At 44.9% G+C, this 22,593-nt stretch overlaps 1 protein-coding gene across 15 annotated transcripts in view; it reads left to right on the top strand.

The window, feature by feature from the left end:
* Nucleotides 1-22,593, top strand: part of SCRIB (scribble planar cell polarity protein) — a 201,415-nt gene that overhangs the window by 54,575 nt on the left and 124,247 nt on the right. For 14 of the 15 annotated variants that reach the window (XM_069732145.1, XM_069732154.1, XM_069732146.1 and 11 more), the window contains 2 exons: nucleotides 4,344-4,433; nucleotides 4,605-4,682. In XM_069732145.1, coding sequence (XP_069588246.1) covers nucleotides 4,344-4,433; nucleotides 4,605-4,682 — 168 coding nt within the window. The remainder of the gene's footprint in view (nucleotides 1-4,343; nucleotides 4,434-4,604; nucleotides 4,683-22,593) is intronic. The other variant, XM_069732153.1, reaches the window with a different exon arrangement.

Here is a 22,593-nt window from a genome sequence, read left to right as displayed (position 1 = left end):
ATCCATCACTAGAGATCAGAGGTGACATCACTGAGAATGCCTCCTATCCATCACCATAGATCAGCGGTGACATCACTGAGAATGTCTCCTATCCATCACCAGAGATCAGCGGTGACATCACTGAGAATGCCTCCTATCCATCACCAGAGATCAGGGGTGACATCACTGAGAATGTCTCCTATCCATCACTAGAGATCAGAGGTGACATCACTGAGAATGCCTCCTATCCATCACCATAGATCAGCGGTGACATCACTGAGAATGTCTCCTATCCATCACCAGAGATCAGCGGTGACATCACTGAGAATGCCTCCTATCCATCACCAGAGATCAGAGATGACATCACTGAGAATGTCTCCTATCCATCACCAGAAATCAGCGGTGACATCACTGAGAATGCCTCCTATCCATCACTAGAGATCAGAGGTGACATCACTGAGAATGCCTCCTATCCATCACCATAGATCAGCGGTGACATCACTGAGAATGTCTCCTATCCATCACCAGAGATCAGCGGTGACATCACTGAGAATGCCTCCTATCCATCACCAGAGATCAGAGGTGACATCACTGAGAATGTCTCCTATCCATCACCAGAGATCAGCGGTGACATCACTGAGAATGTCTCCTATCCATCACCAGAGATCAGAGGTGACATCACTGAGAATGTCTCCTATCCATCACCAGAGATCAGCGGTGACATCACTGAGAATGCCTCCTATCCATCACCAGAGATCAGCGGTGACATCACTGAGAATGTCTCCTATCCATCACCGGAGATTAGCGGTGACATCACTGAGAATGCCTCCTATCCATCACCGGAGATCAGCGGTGACATCACTGAGAATGTCTCCTATCCATCACCAGAGATCGGAGGTGACATCACTGAGAATGTCTCCTATCCATCACCAGAGATCGGAGGTGACATCACTGAGAATGTCTCCTATCCATCACCAGAGATCAGAGGTGACATCACTGAGAATGTCTCCTATCCATCACCAGAGATCAGAGGTGACATCACTGAGAATGTCTCCTATCCATCACCAGAGATCAGAGGTGACATCACTGAGAATGTCTCCTATCCATCACCAGAGATCAGAGGTGACATCACTGAGAATGTCTCCTATCCATCACCAGAGATGACATCACTGAGAATGCCTCCTATCCATCACCAGAGATCAGAGGTGACATCACTGAGAATGTCTCCTATCCATCACCAGAGATCAGAGGTGACATCACTGAGAATGTCTCCTATCCATCACCAGAGATCAGCGGTGACATCACTGAGAATGTCTCCTATCCATCACCAGAGATCAGAGGTGACCTCACTGAGAATGCCTCCTATCTATCACCAGAGATCAGCGGTGACATCACTGAGAATGCCTCCTATCCATCACTAGAGATGACATCACTGAGAATGTCTCCTATCCATCACCAGAGATCAGCGGTGACATCACTGAGAATGTCTCCTATCCATCACCAGAGATCAGAGGTGACCTCACTGAGAATGTCTCCTATCCATCACTAGAGATCAGAGGTGACATCACTGAGAATGCCTCCTATCCATCACCAGAGATCAGAGGTGACATCACTGAGAATGCCTCCTATCCATCACCAGAGATCAGCTGTGACATCACTGAGAATGTCTCCTATCCATCACCAGAGATCAGAGGTGACATCACTGAGAATGTCTCCTATCCATCAGTAGAGATCAGCGGTGACATCACTGAGAATGCCTCCTATCTATCACCAGAGATCAGCGGTGACATCACTGAGAATGTCTCCTATCCATCACCAGAGATGACATCACTGAGAATGCCTCCTATCCATCACCAGAGATCAGAGGTGACATCACTGAGAATGTCTCCTATCCATCACCAGAGATCAGAGGTGACATCACTGAGAATGTCTCCTATCCATCACCAGAGATGACATCACTGAGAATGACTCCTATCCATCACCAGAGATCAGCGGTGACATCACTGAGAATGTCTCCTATCCATCACCAGAGATTAGCGGTGACATCACTGAGAATGTCTCCTATCCATCACCAGAGATTAGCGGTGACATCACTGAGAATGTCTCCTATCCATCACCAGAGATCAGAGGTGACCTCACTGAGAATGTCTCCTATCCATCACTAGAGATCAGAGGTGACATCACTGAGAATGCCTCCTATCCATCACCAGAGATCAGAGGTGACATCACTGAGAATGCCTCCTATCCATCACCAGAGATCAGCTGTGACATCACTGAGAATGTCTCCTATCCATCACCAGAGATCAGAGGTGACATCACTGAGAATGTCTCCTATCCATCAGTAGAGATCAGCGGTGACATCACTGAGAATGCCTCCTATCTATCACCAGAGATCAGCGGTGACATCACTGAGAATGTCTCCTATCCATCACCAGAGATGACATCACTGAGAATGCCTCCTATCCATCACCAGAGATCAGAGGTGACATCACTGAGAATGTCTCCTATCCATCACCAGAGATCAGTGGTGACATCACTGAGAATGTCTCCTATCCATCACCAGAGATCAGAGGTGACATCACTGAGAATGTCTCCTATCCATCACCAGAGATCAGAGGTGACATCACTGAGAATGTCTCCTATCCATCACCAGAGATCAGCGGTGACATCACTGAGAATGCCTCGTATCCATCACCAGAGATGACATCACTGAGAATGCCTCCTATCCATCACCAGAGACCAGAGATGACATCACTGAGAATGCCTCCTATCCATCACCAGAGATCAGAGGTGACATCACTGAGAATGTCTCCTATCCATCACCAGAGATCAGTGGTGACATCACTGAGAATGTCTCCTATCCATCACCAGAGATCAGAGGTGACATCACTGAGAATGTCTCCTATCCATCACCAGAGATCAGAGGTGACATCACTGAGAATGTCTCCTATCCATCACCAGAGATCAGCGGTGACATCACTGAGAATGCCTCGTATCCATCACCAGAGATGACATCACTGAGAATGACTCCTATCCATCACCAGAGATCAGCGGTGACATCACTGAGAATGTCTCCTATCCATCACCAGAGATTAGCGGTGACATCACTGAGAATGTCTCCTATCCATCACCAGAGATTAGCGGTGACATCACTGAGAATGTCTCCTATCCATCACCAGAGATTAGCGGTGACATCACTGAGAATGCCTCCTATCCATCACCAGAGATCAGAGGTGACATCACTGAGAATGTCTCCTATCCATCACCGGAGATCAGAGGTGACATCACTGAGAATGTCTCCTATCCATCACCGGAGATCAGAGGTGACATCACTGAGAATGCCTCCTATCCATCACCAGAGATGACATCACTGAGAATGTCTCCTATCCATCACCAGAGATCAGCGGTGACATCACTGAGAATGTCTCCTATCCATCACCAGAGATTAGCGGTCTGTACATATGTTGCAGATCAGATTTTTTACTGGACATGATATAACAGCAGAATAGTGATTGCAACTCTTGAGGTGACTGAAGGACAATGTAACATTTGCTGCTGCTCTGGATATGACTGGGTGTGACTGAAGCACGGTGGCTGCAGCTCTGGGTGTGACTGAAGCACGGTGGCTGCAGCTCTGGGTGTGACTGAAGCACTGTGGCTGCAGCTCTGGGTGTGACTAGAGCACGGCTGCAGGTGTGGGCGTTACTGGAGCACGGTGGCTGCAGGTGTGGGCGTTACTGGAGCTCGTGGCTGCAGCTGTGGGTGTGACTGGAGCACGTGGCTGCTAGCTGTTGGTGTGACTGGAGTACCGTGGCTGCAGCTGTGGGTGTGACTGGAGCACGGTGGCTGATACTTATTAGTGGGGGCAGCTGTGAAGGAGACTGGTGGACGGCTGTCTGTACATTAGCTGGAGATCAGATTTTGGACAGGACTGCAGCTCTGGAAGTGACTGGTGAATAAGAGATTATGTAACCGCAGAATAGTGACTGCTGCTCTGGAGGTGTCTGAAGCACCATGTAACATTAGTTGGTGCAGAAGTGGATGTGACTGGAGCACGGTGGCTGCAGCTCTGGGTGTGACTGGAGCACTGTGGATATTAGTGGGTGCTGCTCTGAGTGTGACTGGAGCACGGTGGATATTAGTGGGTGCTGCTCTGGATGTGACCGTAGCACGGTGGCTGCAGCTCTGGGTGTGACTGGAGCGCAGCACATAGCTGGATCAGCGTCCCCCTGCATTATTCGGGGTCTCGTGCACAGGATATCACGCGCCCCCCGGTCCTCTTTGCTTGGCTTGTTTTCGGGGGTGCCCTGGCTTCCTTTCTGCCCCTCTGTACCCCAGTAATGGGCTCTGTCTTCTGCTTCCAGCTTACTCTCACCATCCTGCGGCAGACGGGGGGTCTTGGTATCAGCATTGCAGGGGGCAAAGGGTCCACCCCCTACAAGGGAGATGATGAGGTGAGTGGTTGTGGGGGTGGTGCTGAGCCTGTGACTTGGGGGGCGCTGTATGATATCGGGGCACATGCTGCCTGCGTCCTATGGGGGTGTTACACACCGATCTGCCCGTCCTCTGCTGGCAGATTTGGGGGTCACTCGGGGGCGGCTCTGACGCCATATCTCTGCTTACAGGGGATCTTCATCTCACGAGTAGCTGAGGAGGGTCCCGCGGCCCGTGCGGGGGTCAGAGTGGGGGACAAGCTCCTGGAGGTGAGTGATGAGCCGGGCAGGGGGCTCTGAGAAGCCTCCGGACATTTCCACGTCTCCTTCGTGGAGGTGTAATTTCACTGTGTGACTATGGACAGTGGCTTGTGAAGTATTCACCCCCATTTGTTTTTACCTATTTTGTTGCATTACAACCTGTTAGGCTCTGTGCACACGATGCGGATTTTGCTGCGGATCCGCCGCGTTTCCCATGAGTTTACAGTACAATGTGAACCTATGGGAAACAGAAAACGCTGTTCACATGCTGCGGAAAAAACCGCAGTGGACCAGAATACGTGTGCACATAGCCTTATTATTTTTGTAATTCGATTTGTGTGAGATGCATCAGCACTAAATAGTCTTAAGTTGATTTATTGAGGAAATTTAATCAAAAAGTACATTTATAAAATAACTAAAAGATGTCATGTGCATATGTATTCACCCCTTTTGCAATGAAGTCCCTATAAATTTCTGGTGCAATCAATTCCCTTCATAAGTCCCATGCTTAGTGACAGATTGCACACAGGTGGACATGCTAAGTGTCACGTGTCTGTCCGTATATACACTTTACCTTATCTCAAAGGCCACATAGGCTGCAACACCATTAACAAGAGGCACCACAAACCACCACCACCATGAAGACCAAGGAGATCTCCAAACAACACCATGAAGACCAAGGAGATCTCCAAACACCATCATGAAGACCAAGGAGATCTCCAAACAACACCATGAAGACCAAGGAGATCTCCAAACACCATCATGAAGACCAAGGAGATCTCCAAACACCATCATGAAGACCAAGGAGATCTCCAAAGAACACCATGAAGACCAAGGAGATCTCTGAACAACACCATGAAGACCAAGGAGATCTCCGAACACTATCATGAAGACCAAGGAGATCTCCAAACAACACCATAAAGACCAAGGAGATCTCCAAAGAACACCATGAAGACCAAGGAGATTTCCGAACAACACCATGAAGACCAAGGAGATCTCCAAACAACACCACGGAGACCAAGGAGATCTCCAAACAACACCACGGAGACCAAGGAGATCTCCAAACAACACCACGGAGACCAAGGAGATCTCCAAACAACACCACGGAGACCAAGGAGATCTCCAAACAAGTCAGGATTAGCTTTCAAAAAAATCTCTTAATCTATGATGATTCCATGGAGCACCATCAAATCCATTACAATCAGATGGAAAGACCATGGTACGACAGCAATCCTGCCAAGAGAGGGTGTGCACCAAAACTCTCAGCCCAGGCAAGAAGGGCATTAATCAGAGAGGCAGCACAGAGACCTAAAGTTACCTTGAAGGAGCTGCAGAGTTCCCAAGCAAAGACTTGAGTATCTGTCCATACGACCACAATAAGCTGAACGCTTCATAGAGGGGGCCTTTAAAGAAGAGTGAGCAGAGAAAGACTTTACTTACACATAGAAATTGTAAGACTCATTTTGAGTTGGCCAGAAGACATGCGGGAGAACCCAAATGTTTGGCGAAAGGTGCTGTGGTCCGAGGAGACCAAAAGTGAACTTTTTGGCCACGAAACTATACACTATGTCTGACACCAAACCACACAGCTCTTTACTCCAAGAACACCATCCCCACAGTGAATCATGTTGGTTGCAGTATCGTGGTGTTGTGATTTTTTTTTTGACCTTGGGGATAGGGAACATGACCAGCCCAGACCTTAATCCAATGGAGAATCTGTGATAAGACGTGAAGATCTCTGTTCACCAGAGGAAACATCTAACCTGAAGGAGCTGGAGCAGTTTTGCCTTGAGGAATGGGAAAAAATCCCAGTGGCCAGATGTGGAAAGCTCATAGAGAATTATCCAAAGTGACCTGCAGCAGTAATTGCCGCAAAAGGAGGCTCTACAAAGTACTGACTTTAGGGGGGTGAATAGTTATGCACACTGAAGTTTTCACTTATTTTGTCCTATTTGTTGTTTGCTTCATAACTGAACATTTGGTTTTATTTTTATTATCGGCAAGTTCTCTACATGAACTGATGCCAAACCTCTAAAAAAAAAAAAAAAGTTTAAATTTCAGGTCCTCAGGTGTCAAAACTCGTAAAATGCCAAGAGCTGAATACTTTTGCAAGTCACTGTAGGTGTGTGTGTGTGTGTGAGAGAGTATATATATATATATCTAGAAGTCACATAATTAGTACACTGTGTCCACCTGGGTGTGATTTCTCCTCAGTATAACAGCTGTTGTGTGAAGGCCTCAGAGGTTTGTGTGAGAACATTAGGGATCAAACAGCATCATGAAAACCAAGGAGCTCACCAGACAGGTCAGGGATAAAGTGGTGGAGAGAAGGAAAGCAGGGTTAGGTTATAAAAATAGCTCAAGCTCTGACCTTCTCACAGAACATCAACCGATCATCCTACGAGTAAAATGGAAGGAGAATGGCACAACTGCAACCCTATTAAGACATGGCCGTCCACCTAACCTGACCTCCCAAGCAAGGATAGCCCTAATTAAAGAAGCAGCCTAGAGGCCCATGGTCGCTGTGGAGGATCCGCAGAGATCCACAGCTCATGGGGAGAATCTGTCCACAGGACAACCATTAGGCCATGTTCACACGTTCAATATTTTACATCACTATTTGTAAGTGTCACGGATCCCTCTCCATGCTGCCACTAATTTGTCACGTATCCGCTCTCAGCATGTGACTTGGGGTTGTGCCTGCAAGGGTTAATCTATCTACCCTTTCTCAGTCCAGCATTCACCCTCTGTCCTATGCTGTAATGGGAGCATAAATCACACCGACCCAAGCCACACACCCGCTCATACACGCTGCCACCACTCACCGAATACTCGGGCGATGAGTCCCGGAAATATTAATAATAATAATAATAATAATATCTGCCACTTATAAGGCTCACACACCTTTAGGCTATGGATTCTTTTAGAACATTCAAGGTTCAACTTGTTAAAGTTTTATGCTTTAACCCCTTTCTAGCCTCGGATGGGATAGTACGTCCGAGGTCAAAACCCCCGCTTTGATGCGGGCTCCAGCGGTGAGCCCGCATCAAAGCCAGGACATGTCAGCTGTTTGTTGCTCATAGCAAGCCTGCAATTCAGCTACATAGGAGTGATCGAGTTGTGCCAGCTTCTAGACTCCCATGGAGGCTACTGAAGCATGGCAAAAGTTAAAAAAAATGTTTTAAAAATATGAAAAAAATAAAAGTTTAAATCACCCTCCTTTCGCCCCATTCAAAATAAAACAATAAAAAAAAAAATCAAACCTACACATATTTGGCGAAATGTAAAAGAAAACGAGCACTCACCATCCGTGCAAAAAGTGTCCTTCCTTTATTGAGGCTTCATATTAAAACAGCAGGACATAGCAGGGAGAACCTGTGGTTCCAAGACGATGGCCGTTTCGCTCTCCTGAGCTTCGACGGGTCTCCCTGCTATGTCCTGCTGTTTTAATATGAAGCCTCAATAAAGGAAGGACACTTTTTGCACGGATGGTGAGTACTCGTTTTCTTTTACATTTCGTCATTACAGAACTTTTACCTGTTTTCTACGAGCACCGCATTCCGTAGTGGCTTATTATAACGCCGACTGGTCTGAGGGTTTTATAATTGGTGGTTTGGAGCTGATAGTGCGTCTGCTTTTTTTCTTTGGATCCCTACACATATTTGGTATCGCCGCGTTCAGAATCGCCCGATCTATAAAAAAATAAGATTAACCTGATGGCTAAATGGCGTAGCAAGAAAAAAATTCAAAATGCCAGAATTACGTTTTTTAGTCGCCGCGACATTGCATTAAAATGCAATAACAGGCGATCAAAAGAACGTATCTGCACCAAAATGGAATCATTAAAAACGCCAGCTCAGCATGCAAAAAATAAGCCCTCACCCGACCCCAGATCACGGAAAAAGGGAGATGCTACGGGTATCAGAAAATGGCGCAATTTTTTTTTTTAGCAAAGTTTGGAATCTTTTTTCTCCACTTAGATAAAAAATAACCTAGACATGTTAGAGGTCTATGAACTCGTAATGACCTGGAGAATCATAATGTCAGGTCAGATTTAGCATTTAGTGAAGCTAGCAAAAAAGCCAAAGAAAAAACAAGTGTGGGATTGCACTTTTTTTTTGCAATTTCACCGCACTTGGAATTTTTCTTCCTGTTTTCCAGTACATGACATGGTAAAACCAATGATGTCGTTCAAAAGTAAAACTCGTCGCGCAAAAAATAAGCCCTCACATGGCCAAATTGATGGAAAAATACAAAAATTATGCCTCTGGGAAGGAGGGGAGCGAAAAACGAACACGGAAAAATGGAAAATCCCAAGGTCATGAAGGGGTTAATACAAAAAATATTCAGTGCTTACAGTAAAGAAAAAGTTATAAAAATATGATGATAAAGACATACAAATATGCAAAACCGTTATAAAATAACGGGAGAAACGTACAGAAATATCGAACTTTGCAGTCTGGTACTCTGTCCCTGAGGGAGGGCGAAATATAGAATGGAACACATCAGTTCTCCAGGCTGCGCCCCCCCCCCCCCACATGTGAACACGATTCTATGTATACAGGCCAAATTTATAGATTTACTCTGGAGGTCAGATTTCTAGAGCAGCCCCTCAGGTTAATATCATAATTGCTTGTTTTTTGATTGGACCTCGGCCGCTCCCCCAATGAGTATATTATTTGCTCTGAGATTCCCTGTGTAAAAGTTCTCACAGATAGATAGTGTCAGCTGTAATTAACATCTCTCTTCAAAGAGCTAGGAGGTGTCAAATGTTCCCTCTTTTTCTTGGTTCCCAGCACGACCCCCTGGCGAGAGTGGAGACAGTAGTCTGCTGCCTTCTCAAGATATGTATGCTGGGACCTTTTGTGAGGCCTGCAGTTTCAGGACAGATGTTCAACTACTGCTAGTTATACATATAACCCTAGACATATGTCACTACATACATATAGATATATACATATTTCACTACAGAGTGGATTCACGGGGGGTGTCTCCTCTGTGGCTGGATGCACAGGGGTCTCTCCCCTCTGTGGCTGGATGCACGGGGGTCTGCTCTGTGGCTGGATGCATGAGGGGGAATTTATCGCCTCTGTGGCTGGATGCACTGGGGGTCTTCCTCCTCTGTGCGTGGATGCACGGTGGGGGGGGGGTCTCCCTTCTGTGAGTGGATGCATGTGGGGTCTCCCTCCTGGATGCACGGATCCCTCTCCGTGGTGTCACTAATTCTTCACGTACCCACTCTTAGCACGTGACTTGGGGTTGCAAGGGTTAATCTATCTCCCCATTCTGTCCAGCATTCAACCTCTGTCCTATGCTGTAATGGGAGCATAAATCACACACCGACCCAGGCCACACACCCGCTCATACACGCTGCCACCACTCACCGAATACACGGATCAAATACCGTAGGCTATGGATTCTTTAGAACATACGAGGTTCAACTTATTAAGTTTAAAACTTGAATATAAAAAGGTACAGTGCTTACAGTAAAGAAAAATGTATACAAATATGGTAATAAAACGACATACACGTATGCAAAACAGTATAAAATAAACAGGAGAAAACTTAAAGAAATAGCTAACTGGTAGTCTGCTTCTGCTCCCTGAGGGTAGGATGAATATAGATTGGATCACACCAGCTTCCCAGGGGCTGCCCTCACATGTGAACACGATTCTATGTATACTGGCCTAATATATAGCTTTACTCTGGAGGTCACATTTCTTGACCAGCCCCTTAGGTTAATATCATAATTGCTTGTTTTTGATTGGACCTCGGCCGCTCCCCCAATGAATATATTATTTGCTCTGAGATTCCCTGTGTAAAAGTTCTCACAAATAGTGTCAGCTGTAATTGACATCTCTCTTCAAAGAGCTAGGAGGTGTCAAATGTTCCCTTTTTTCATGATTCCCAGCACGACCCCCTGGCGAGAGTGGAGACAGTAGTCTGCCTTCTCAAGATATGTATGCTGCGACCTTTTGTGAGGCTGGCAGTTTCAGGACAGATGTTCAACTACTGCTAGTTACACATATAACCCTAGACATATGTCACTACCTACATACATATAGATATATACATATTTCACCACAAGCAGCATTTAACTACCGCTTCCGGCCATCCGTCCGGAAATGCGCTCATCGCTGACCCCCGTCACGTGATCAGGGGTCAGCGATGTGTTGGCAATACACGCAGAGGTTGTTGATGCCGGATTGCTATGAGCACTGCGCCACCCTGTGGTCGGCACTCATAGCAATGCGGGAATTCAGCTACATAGGAGCAATCTGAGCTTTGCTCCTATGTAGCAGAGCCGATCGAGTTGTGACAGCTTCCAGCCTCCCATGAAGGCTAATTAACCCCTTAATCCCATATGACGTACTATCCCGTCCAGGTGACCTGGGACTTAATTCCCATGGACGGGATAGTACGTCATATGCGATCGGCCGCGCTCACGGGGGGAGCGCGGCCGATCGCGGCCGGGTGTCAGCTGCCTATCGCAGCTGACATCCGGCACTATGTGCCAGGAGCGGTCACGGACCGCTCCCGGCACATTAACCCCCGGCACACCGCGATCAAAGATGATCGCGGTGTGCCGGCGGTGCAGGGAAGCATCGCGCAGGGAGGGGGCTCCCTGCGGGCTTCCCTGAGACGATCGGTACACGGTGATGTGCTCACCGTGTACCGAGCGTCTTCTCCCTGCAGTCCCCGGATCCAAAATGGCCGCCGGGCTGCATCCGGGTCCTGCAGGGAGCACTTCCGGGTCAGGATCAGGCTGCAGCTGCAGCTCTAATCCTGCCCGGCTGTATGTCAGATCACCGATCTAACAGAGTGCTGTGCACACTGTCAGATCGGTGATCTGTGATGTCCCCCCCTGGGACAAAGTGAAAAAGTAAAAAAAAAAATTTCCACACTTGTAAAAAAAAATAAAAAAAAAATTCCTAAATAAAGCAGAAAAAAAAAAATATTATTCCCATAAATACATTTCTTTACATAAAAAAAAAACAAAAAAAACAATAAAAGTACACATATTTAGTATTGCCGCGTCCGTAACGACCCGACCTATAAAACTGGCCCACTAGTTAACCCCTTCAGTGAACACCGTAAGAAAAAAAAAAAAAAAACGAGCCAAAAAACAACGCTTTATTATCATAACGCTGAACAAAAAGTGGAATAACACGCGATCAAAAAGACGGATATAAATAACCATGGTACCTCTGAAAACGTCATCTTGTCCCGCAAAAAACGAGCCGCCATATAGCATCATAACCAAAAAAATAAAAAAGTTATAGTCCTGAGAATAAAGCGATGCCAAAATAATTGTTTTTTCTATAAAATAGCTTTTATCGTATAAAAGCGCCAAAACATAAAAAAAATGATATAAATGAGGTATCGCTGTAATCGTACTGACCCGAAGAATAAAACTGCTTCATCAATTTTACCAAACGCGGAACGGTATAAACGCCTCCCCCAAAAGAAATTCATGAATAGCTGGTTTTTGGTCATTCTGCCTCACAAAAAATCGGAATAAAAAGCGATCAAAAACTGTCACATGTCCGAAAATGTAACCGATAAAAACGTCAACTCGTCCCGCAAAAAACAAGACCTCACATGACTCTGTGGACCAAAATATGGAAAAATTATAGGTCTCAAAATGTGGAGACGCAAAAACTTTTTTGCTATAAAAAGCGTCTTTTAGTGTGTGACGGCTGCCAATCATAAAAATCCGATATAAAAAACTCGCTATAAAAGTAAATCAAACCCCCCTTCATCACCCCCTTAGTTAGGCTAGGTTCACATTGCGTTAATGGGTTAACGCTAACGGACAGCGTTGCACGGCGAAAATGTCACAATTAACGCCGTGCAACGGGTCCGTTAGCACAACCATTGACAGCAATGTGATTTTCGGGTGTAGCGCATCGCTAGAGCGTGCCATTTTCGGCTCGCGCTAGCAAGGTGCCGTTCTTTTGTGGCGCGCCTCAGACGCTGCTTGCAGCGTCCGCGGCGCGCCCGAGGTCCGATCCCCGATCTTCCAGAGCGGGGACGTTAACGCGACCACTAAACACGACACCTAAAAAGACATTGCGTTAGCGCAATCCGCTAGTGCTAAACGGATTTCCCTAATGCAATGTGAACCTAGCCTTAGGGAAAAATAATAAAATTAAAAAAAATGTATTTATTTCCATTTTCCCATTAGGGTTAGGGTTAGGGCTAGGGTTAGGGCTAGGGTTAGGGTTAGGGTTTGTATTACATTTACGGTTGGGATTAGGGTTGGGATTAGAATTAGGGGTGTGTCAGGGTTAGGTGTGTGGTTAGGGTTACAGTTGGGATTAGGGTTAGGGGTGCGTTTGGATTAGGGTTTCAGTTATAATTGGGGGGTTTCCACTGTTTAGGCACATCAGGGGCTCTCCAAACGCGACATGGCGTCCGATCTCAATTCCAGCCAATTCTGCATTGAAAAAGTAAAACAGTGCTCCTTCACTTCCGAGCTCTCCCGTGCGCCCAAACAGGGGTTTACCCCAACATATGGGGTATCATCGTACTCGAGACAAATTGGACAACAACTTTTTGGGTCCAAGTTCTCTTGTTATCCTTGGGAAAATAAAAATTTGGGGGGCTAAAAATCATTTTTGTGGGAAAAAAAAGGATTTTTTATTTTCACGGCTCTGCGTTGTAAACTGTAGTGAAACACTTGGGGGTTCAAAGTTTTCACAACACATCTAGATAAGTTCCATGGGAGGTCTAGTTTCAATATGGGGTCACTTGTGGGTGGTTTCTACTGTTTGGGTACATCAGGGGCTCTGCAAATGCAACGTGACGCCTGCAGACCAATCCATCTAAGTCTGCATTCCAAATGGCGCTCCTTCCCTTCCGAGCTCTGCCATGCGCCCAAACAGTGGTTCCCCCCCACATACGGGGTATCAGCGTACTCAGGACAAATTGAACAACAACTTTTGGGGTCCAATTTATTCTGTTACCCTTGTAAAAATACAAAGCTGGGGGCTAAAAAATCATTTTTGTGAAAAAAAAAAAGAATTTTTATTTTCACGGCTCTGCGTTATAAACTGTAGTGAAACACTTAGGGGTTCAAAGTTCTCACAACACATCTAGATAAGTTCCTTGGGAGGTCTAGTTTCTAATATGGGGTCACTTGTGGGGGGTTTGTACTGTTTGGGTACATCAGGGGCTCTGCAAATGCAACGTGACTCCTGCAGACCAATCCATCTAAGTCTGCATTCCAAATGGCGCTCCTTCCCTTCCGAGCTCTGCCATGCGCCCAAACAGTGGTTCCCCCCCACATATGGGGTATCAGCGTACTCAGGACAAATTGGACAACAACTTTTGGGGTCCAATTTATTATGTTACCCTTGTGAAAATACAAAACTGGGGGCTAAAAAATAATTTTTGCGAAAAAAAAAAAAAAATTATTTTAACGGCTCTGCGTTATAAACTGTAGTGAAACATTTGGGGGTTCAAAGCTCTCAAAACACATCTAGATAAGTTCCTTATGGGGTCTAGTTTCCAAAATGGTGTCACTTGTGGGGGGTTTTAATGTTTAGGCACATCAGGGGCTCTCCAAACCAACATGGCGTCCCAACTTAATTCCAGTCAATTTTGCATTGAAAAGTCAAATGGCGCTCCTTCCCTTCCGAGCTCTGCTATGCACCCAAAAAGTGGTTTACCCCCACATATGGGGTATCGTCGCACTCAGGACAAATTGCACAACAACTTTTGTGGTCTAATTTCTTCTCTTACCCTTGGGAAAATAAAAAATTGGGGGCGAAAAGATCATTTTTGTGAAAAAATAAGATTTTTTATTTTTACGGCTCTGCATTATAAACTTCTGTGAAGCACTTGTTGGGTCAAAGTGCTCACCACACATCTAGATAAGTTCCTTAAGGGGTCTACTTTTCAAAATGGTGTCACTTGTGAGGGGTTCCAATGTTTAGGCACATCAGGGGCTCTCCAAACGCAACATGGCGTCCCATCTCAATTCCAGTCAATTTTGCATTGAAAAGTCAAATGGCGCTCCTTCCCTTCCGAGCTCTGCCATACGCCCAAACAATGGTTTACACCCATATATGGGGTATCAGCGTACTCAGGACAAATTGGCCAACAATTTTTGAGGTCCAATTTCTTCTCTTACTCTTGGGAAAATAAAAAATTGGGGGCGAAAATATCATTTTTGTGAAAAAATATGATTTTTTATTTTTACGGCTCTGCATTATAAACTTCTGTGAAGCAATTGGTGGGTCAAAGTGGTCACCACACATCTAGATAAGTTCCTTAGGGTGTCTACTTTCCAAAATGGTGTCACTTGTGGGGGGGTTTCAATGTTTAGGCACATCAGTGGCTCTCCAAACGCAACATGGTGTCCCATCTCAATTCCTGTCAATTTTGCATTTAAAAGTCAAATGGCGCTCCTTCCCTTCCGAGCTCTGCCATGCGCCCAAACAGTGGTTTACTCCCACATATGGGCTATCAGCGTACTCAGTACAGATTGTACAACAATGTTTGGCATCCATTTTATCCTGTTACCCTTGGTAAAATAAAACAAATTGGAGCTGAAATAAATTTTGTGTGAAAAAAAGTTAAATATTCATTCTTATTTAAACATTCCAAAAATTCCTGTGAAACCCCTGAAGGGTTAATAAACTTCTTGAATGTGGTTTTGAGCACCTTGAGGGGTGCAGTTTTTAGAATGGTCTCACACTTGGGTATTTTCTATCATATAGACCCCTCAAAATGACATCAAATGAGATGTGGTCCCTAAAAAAAAATGGTGTTGTAAAAATGAGAAATTGCTGGTCAACTTTTAACCCTTATAACTCCCTAACAAAAAAAAATTTTGGTTCCAAAATTGTGCTGATGTAAAGTAGACATGTGGGAAATGTTACTTATTAAGTATTTTGCGTGAGATATCTCTGTGATTTAAGGGCATAAAAATTTAAAGTTGGAAAATTGCGAAACTTTCTAAATTTTCGCCAAATTTCCGTTTTTTTCACAAATAAACGCAAGTTATATCGAATAAATGTTACTACTAAAATGAAGTACAATATGTCACGAGAAAACAATGTCAGAATCGCCAAGATCCGTTGAAGCGTTCCAGAGTTATAACCTCATAAAGGGACAGTGGTCAGAATTGTAAAAATTGGCCCGGTCATTAACGTGCAAACCACCCTCGGGGCTTAAGGGGTTAAGCATGGCAAAAGTAAAAAAAAAAAAAAATGTTTAAAAAAAATATGAATGAGTTTAAATCGCCTCCCTTTCGCCCCTTTCAAAATAAAACAATAAAAAAATCAAATATACACATATTTGGTATCACCGCGTTCAGAATCGCCCGATGTATCAATAAAAAAAGGATTAACCTGATCGCTAAACGGCGTAGAGAGACAAAAATTTTAAACGCCAGAATTACGTTTTTTTGGTCGCTGCGACATTGCATTAAAATGCAATAACGGGTGATCAAAAGAACATATCTGCACCATAATGGGATAATTAAAAACGTCAGCTCGGCACGCAAAAAATAAGCCCTCACCCAATCCGAGATCCCAAAAAATGGAGACGCTACAGGTAACGGGATTTTTTTTTTTTTAACCAAAGTTTGGACTTTTTTTTCACCACTTAGATAAAATGAAACCTATACAAGTTTGGTGTCTATGGACTCGTAATGGCCTGGAGAATCATAATGGCAGGTCAGTTTTAGCATTTAGTGAACCTAGCAAAAAAAAACAAACAAAGTGTGGAATTGCACTTTTTCTTGCAATTTCACCGCATTTGGAATTTTTTTCCCGTTTTCTAGTACACGACATGCTAAAACCAATTATGTCGTTCAAAAGTAAAACTCGTCCCGCAAAAAATAAGCCCTCACATGGCCATATTGACGGAAAAATAAAAAAGTTATGGCTTTGGGAAGGAGGGGAGCGAAAAACGAAAACGAAAAACTAAAATACCCTGGGTCAGGAAGGAGTTAAAAATGTATCCCCCATGGGGAAATGTTTGGACAATTTTAGTACCCCAAATTTTTTTATTTTAGTGTTATAGCCTACTTATGGACACATCACATTTTGGGTGAGCAAAAAAAAAACCAAAACCCAAGAACACATTTTGATGACTGTTATCTCCGTCAGACGCACGGTGTATCATTTTGATGACTGTTATCTCCGTCAGACGCACGGTGTATCTGTGGTGTCCAAATCCTTTCTTTGCAGGCATACATTGCATTTTTTGGGTCTGCTAGACTGTTACCCTTGGCGTATACAGTATTTTGTGGTTTTTAAAATTTTAAAAAATACATCCCACTTATTGAAACGTTATTTCAGTCACACATCTGGTCTGTGTGTGGTCTTCAGGTCTTGTCTTTTCACACATACAGTCCAGTTTTTGGTCTGATACTCTTGCTGTAGACAGAATTTTGTTTTTGTTTTTTTAATTTTATAAAATACATCACTCATATTGAAACAGTCTGTTATCTCAGTCACCTCTGGTCTATCAGTGGTCTTCAAATCTTGTCTTTTCAGACATGCATTCCATTTTTTGCTCTGACACCCTTTGTGTATACAGTATTATATAGTATTGTGGTTAGAACATTTTTAAAAATACAGGCCACATATTGAAACAGTCTGTTCTCGCTGTCTGACGACCATTTTATCTTTGGTCTACAATTAGTTTATTTTCATGCATACATTCCACTTTTTGGTCTGTCTAATACCCTAGGTCTATACACTATCTTTACAGTGTGGTAGTTCTGTGACACGCCTCATCTATCTGTGGGCTACAAAGGGGCTTTTGAGGCTTCCATTCCATTCTCCTTTTTATGCTGTGTGTTACCCTAGCTCAAAACAGTAAACACTATTTTGTCATGAATTTAAAAAAAAATTATTTTACCCCCATGGGGAAATGTTGGTCAGCCCATACACTTAGTGTATGGGCAGTACGAGTCTAGGAGACGCACTTCTTGGTAATGGGACAGTTTTGTTTAGGAGGCCGTCCTCCATGTTTCTTCCAAGGGGGGATTGGGGTACGTGCAGATTTGGGTAAAGGCGGCCCTTGCATTGAATGCATGAGGAACCTGTATGGCAGGACCATCTGAAGAATGTGAAGTGGGTTTTCCTATGACCATCCAGTACCTGGGTTCAAAGGCTTATTGGGCTGCATATGGCTGGGTAGCAGGGCAGGCCTTACATTCAAGGCAACATTTTTCCAAGTGAATGCATTTGTATTGGTTGAAAGCAATGTTAAAGTTGAAAAACGCATCAAAGACGCTGCGTGTGAACAGAGCCCAAGTGGTGGAGGAACATTTTCGGTCTGGGGTAAATTATTTTGCCTTATATACAAGTCATTACCCTGGTAAGGATGGACCTCAACATCTTTCCCAACAAAATCCATTTTGGTTTAGTTTTTGTAGGTTTTTTGGGTGCACCTGTAAAAATGGTGTGAAACTGACAACATTACTTACGGCTGTGATCCCCATGATGTTCCCAAGTCATTTGAGCAGTGTTTCCATCATTTTCAACCATTTTTAGACCTTAAAAGGACCCTCGGGGGCAGGGCCGGACTGGGACTAAAATTCAGCCCTGGCATTTAAAGTTACACAGGCCCACTTGTCACATGGTGACTATATAATATCTTTGTACTCTTGTAGGCAGGGCCGGTTTTAGGCAAAGTAGGGCCCTAGGAAATGGCCAAAAGGCCAGAACAAACGACCAAAAAAAGTCCGTATATAAATATGTACCAAAATTACTTTATTAAAGGGTAATACAAAGAACAATACAGACACAGGATATAAAAATAGTGCAAGGGAAAGACATCCATTGCCAGAGAGTACAAAAAACAATCAAGTGTGAACGGACACATGGAACCCCCACATCACATGTACTATTGCTGTGTACGGTGAGACCAATTAAGCAGTAATCAGATGTAAAAAATAAATCTATATATCACTATATGTGTAAGTTTGAGAGCAGGGCAGCTGACAGGACAGGGATTAAGGTGGGGGAAGGGGGATGGCAAGAATGTTATTCACAAAAAATGCTGCTGAGTCCACTGTGTTCTGCTCCTCTGTAAACAAGCTGTGCTGTTGTGAATTCCGCTCTTGGGCTCCCTCCAGTGGTTGTAAGTGGCACTTTTGTGAGTTCTGCTCTTGGGCTCCCTCCGGTGGTTTTAAGTGGTATGGCTGCTCCTTGGATTTAGCAGTCTGCAGCTGCTTCCACTGATTGTCTTTCTGCTCAGCTATTTATGCCTGGCTCTTCCCTTCAGCCAGTGCCACTTGTCAATGGTTCCTGGTTGGATTCACATCTCTCTTGGATTTCCCTGTTATCCTGACCAGTTTAGCAAAGTTAAGTCCTTGCTTGCTCTTTTCAGTCCACAGGTTGTGGACTTATTCGTTCTGTGCTTTCTTTGTTTTGTCCACCTTGTCAGTATGGGTATATTCAGTTTAGCTGGAAGCTCTGGGAAGCAGATTTACCCTCCACACCTTTAGTCAGGTGTGGAGATTTTTGTAAACTGTGTGGATTTTTGTAGTTTTTAATACTGACCGCACAGTATTCTATCCTGTCCTATCTATCTAGCTAGACTGGCCTCCTGTGCTACATCCTGGTTTCATTCTGTCATTCTGTGTATGTCTTTTCCCTCTCCACTCACAGTCATTACTTGTGGGGGGCTATCTATCCTTTGGGGATTTTCTCTGAGGCAAGATAGTTTTCCTGTTTCTATATTTAGGGGTAGTTAGTTCTCAGGCTGTGATGAGGTGCCTAGGGAGTGTTAGGAGCATCCCACGGCTACTTCTAGTGTTGTGTTGAGCTTAGGGACTGCGGTCAGTACAGGTACCACCTCCTTCAGAGCTCGTCCCATGTTGCTCCTAAACCACCAGTTCATAACAGTACAAGTGGCCAAAAATGAATTAAATGCATCTCAAAAGAAGGAAGAAAAAATTCTGAGCAATTTTTTTTTCTGTGCTCTGTTTTGTCTTTTTTTTCCTCTTGATCTCTGGGTGGTTCAGGATTTATGCTCTCGCATGGATGTTCAGGGTTTGTTTTCTCATGTGGATCAACTTGCTGCAAGAGTACAGAGTATCCAGGACTACGTTGTCCAGACTCTGGCTTTGGAGCCTAAAATTCCTAACCCTGATTTGTTTTTTGGTGACAGATCCAAGTTTTTGAACTTTAAAAATAACTGCAAATTGTTTTTGCTTTGAATCCCCGTTCTTCTGGTGATCCCATTCAGCAAGTTAAAATCATCATATCCTTGCTGCGTGGCGACCCTCAGGACTGGGCATTCTCCCTTGAATCAGGGGATCCGGCATTGCTGAATGTAGACGCATTTTTTCAAGCGCTCGGATTATTGTATGACGAACCTAATTCCGTGGATCATGCAGAAAAAACCCTGTTGGCCCTGTGTCAAGGTCAGGAAGCGGCAGAATTATACTGCCAGAAATTTAGGAAATGGTCTTTGCTCACTAAATGGAATGAGGATGCTCTGGCTGCTATTTTCAGAAAAGGTCTTTCTGAAGCCCTTAAAGATGTTATGGTGGGCGTGGCCTGAGAGTCCATGTGAGCGGACGTGCGGCTGTGAGCTCCCGCCGCTGTATATTGTAAAATCCTGCAGAGCCGCTGCTGTTTGGTCCCTGCGGGGGCTTACTGGCTGCGGGGAGACTTGGAGAGGCCGGCGGTGCTGTTCGGTAGCGCTGGAACCGACGAACATGACCAGGAGACGGCAGAAGGACGCGGGAGCCGGGGATGCAGGCGCAATCCAAGATGGCGCCGACTTGAGGGAAAAGGCAGACAAGGAGAACGCCGCATGCAGAAAGCGTATGGAGGTAGCGGCAAAGCTCCAGCAGTTTGCGAGAGCGGAGGCCGCAGAGGAGGGAGCCGGAGCTGATACCGAAGAGGAGGAGGAGGAGGAGAGCCCAGCAGGAGAACATGAGGTACAACAGGGGAGAAAGGAGAGTAAAATGGCGGTGGCAGAAGGGGGACCCGAGGAAATGGCGCCAGAAGCTGAGCCTACCCTAAGAGACGTTTTTGCGCTAGTCTCTTCATGTAAACAATCTCTGACCATACAGATACAGGAGGTTAAGGGGGACACAGCCCAGATAAACGCAGCGATGCAGAAGATTGACAAACGTGTGGGGGAGGTAGAGGAGAGAGTGAGCACTGCAGAAGACCATATAGTGCAGCTGCAAAAAGCAGAGAAAAAGTTCACTCAAGCAATTGCTGAATTGGCTGCGAAAAATGAGGACCTTGAGAACAGGTCCAGAAGAAACAATATTCGCATAGTGGGCATCCCTGAAAAAGCTGAAGGGAGGAATCCAACGGAATATATTGAAAAATGGCTGTTAGAGACATTTGGAGATATGGCGCTAACCAAAGTGTTCGCGGTAGAAAGAGCGCATAGGGTCCCGCCGAAACCACCTGTCCCTGGAGCGAATCCCCGTACCATGCTCGCCAAAATTCTAAACTATAGAGACAGAGACATTATCCTGAGGAAGGCCAGAGACATGACGGATCTGACAGTTGAAGGTCAAAAGATTGCTATATACCCAGACTATTCTACTCTGGTGCAGAAACAACGGATGATGTTCACGGGTATCAAGAGACGGCTGAGGGAATTGGGTGTGCAGTACTCCATGATGTTCCCAGCAAGACTGAGGGTGGTGGCGTTTGATAAAATTCATTTTTTCCAGAAGCCGGAGGACGCTACCCAGTGGATCGATATTAATGCTAAAAAGCTGAAAGGAAAAGGAGACTGAAACTGTGGGAAGAGTCTGAAGTTGGTTACTTATCTGTCAGTTGGAAAAGAGTCATGTGATCGACAAACCAGGGGGTATGGGGGGTGAAGAAGGGAGCTGGATTGTATCCAGTTAAAGTTAAAGGGATGATGTAATGGCTGCTGGGAAAGGGGGAGGAAGGGTTTGCGACATATTTTAAGTGTATGCAGGCTTCTTGTGTGTGCAAATAATTCTAAGTTAAAATGTTTTGAGAACGTTATTTTTCAAAATGTCTGAAATCCTGTTATGTACAGTGGTGGGAGGAGGGTTGGGAAGGTAATGCCAAACGGAGTGTTCGCTATGGGCGATGATGCCCCACTCTTGGAAAGAGGTGGAATGGTTAGATGTGAGGGGGGAAGGGTGGGAGGGGGAGTTGGGAGGGGGGGGGGGGGGAGGGTAGTTAGACAGCCTGAGCTCAAAATTGATGATACTTATAGTGAAGATGAGCCAAGTGATGAGGACCCGTTTTAAGATTTTGTGCTGGAATGTGAGAGGCCTAGGGGAGAAATCTAGACGTGCTGCGTGTTTGCAATATGCAAGAGACCAAAGGGCCTCAATGATATGCTTGCTGGAGACGCATTTGGTAAGGGAAAAAGTGGATGTTTTGAATAGACGATGGATCCAGAGGGGATATCATTCTACCTTCTCCACGTATGCAAGAGGAGTCTCAATCTTGGTTCCAGCGGGAGTTCAGTATGAGGAGGTGAAGGTATATGTGGACGTGGAGGGACAGTATGTACTATTACGGTGTATACTGTATGGAGTGATGTTGTGTGTTGTCGCGATGTATATTCCGCCTCCCTACTCTAGCAGGAAGATTAGAGAAGTAATGGAGCGAGTGGAAAAATGGGGACCGACACCGTTAATAATTATCGGAGATCTAAATAACATCTGTGATGAATATTGGGATAAAAATAAAAATACTCAGAATAGGTTGGAGGGACACATAACAACATTTGGCACCTATATACAGGAGATAGGTTTGATTGATCTTTGGAGGGTTAGACATATTGGGGAGAGAGGGTACTCATGTTATTCACCGGCACATGCCACACTCTCTAGAATTGATATGGCTCTGGGTAACAGGATTTTGGACACACTGGTTGGGGAGGTGAGATATCTGCCAAGGGCCTTGTCGGACCATAGTCCAATTGAAGTAGAGGT

The sequence above is a fragment of the Ranitomeya imitator genome, chromosome 6 (genome assembly GCF_032444005.1).
Source record: "Ranitomeya imitator isolate aRanImi1 chromosome 6, aRanImi1.pri, whole genome shotgun sequence".
Taxonomy (NCBI): domain Eukaryota; kingdom Metazoa; phylum Chordata; class Amphibia; order Anura; family Dendrobatidae; genus Ranitomeya; species Ranitomeya imitator.
This window is presented reverse-complemented; position numbering and strand designations above follow the sequence as displayed.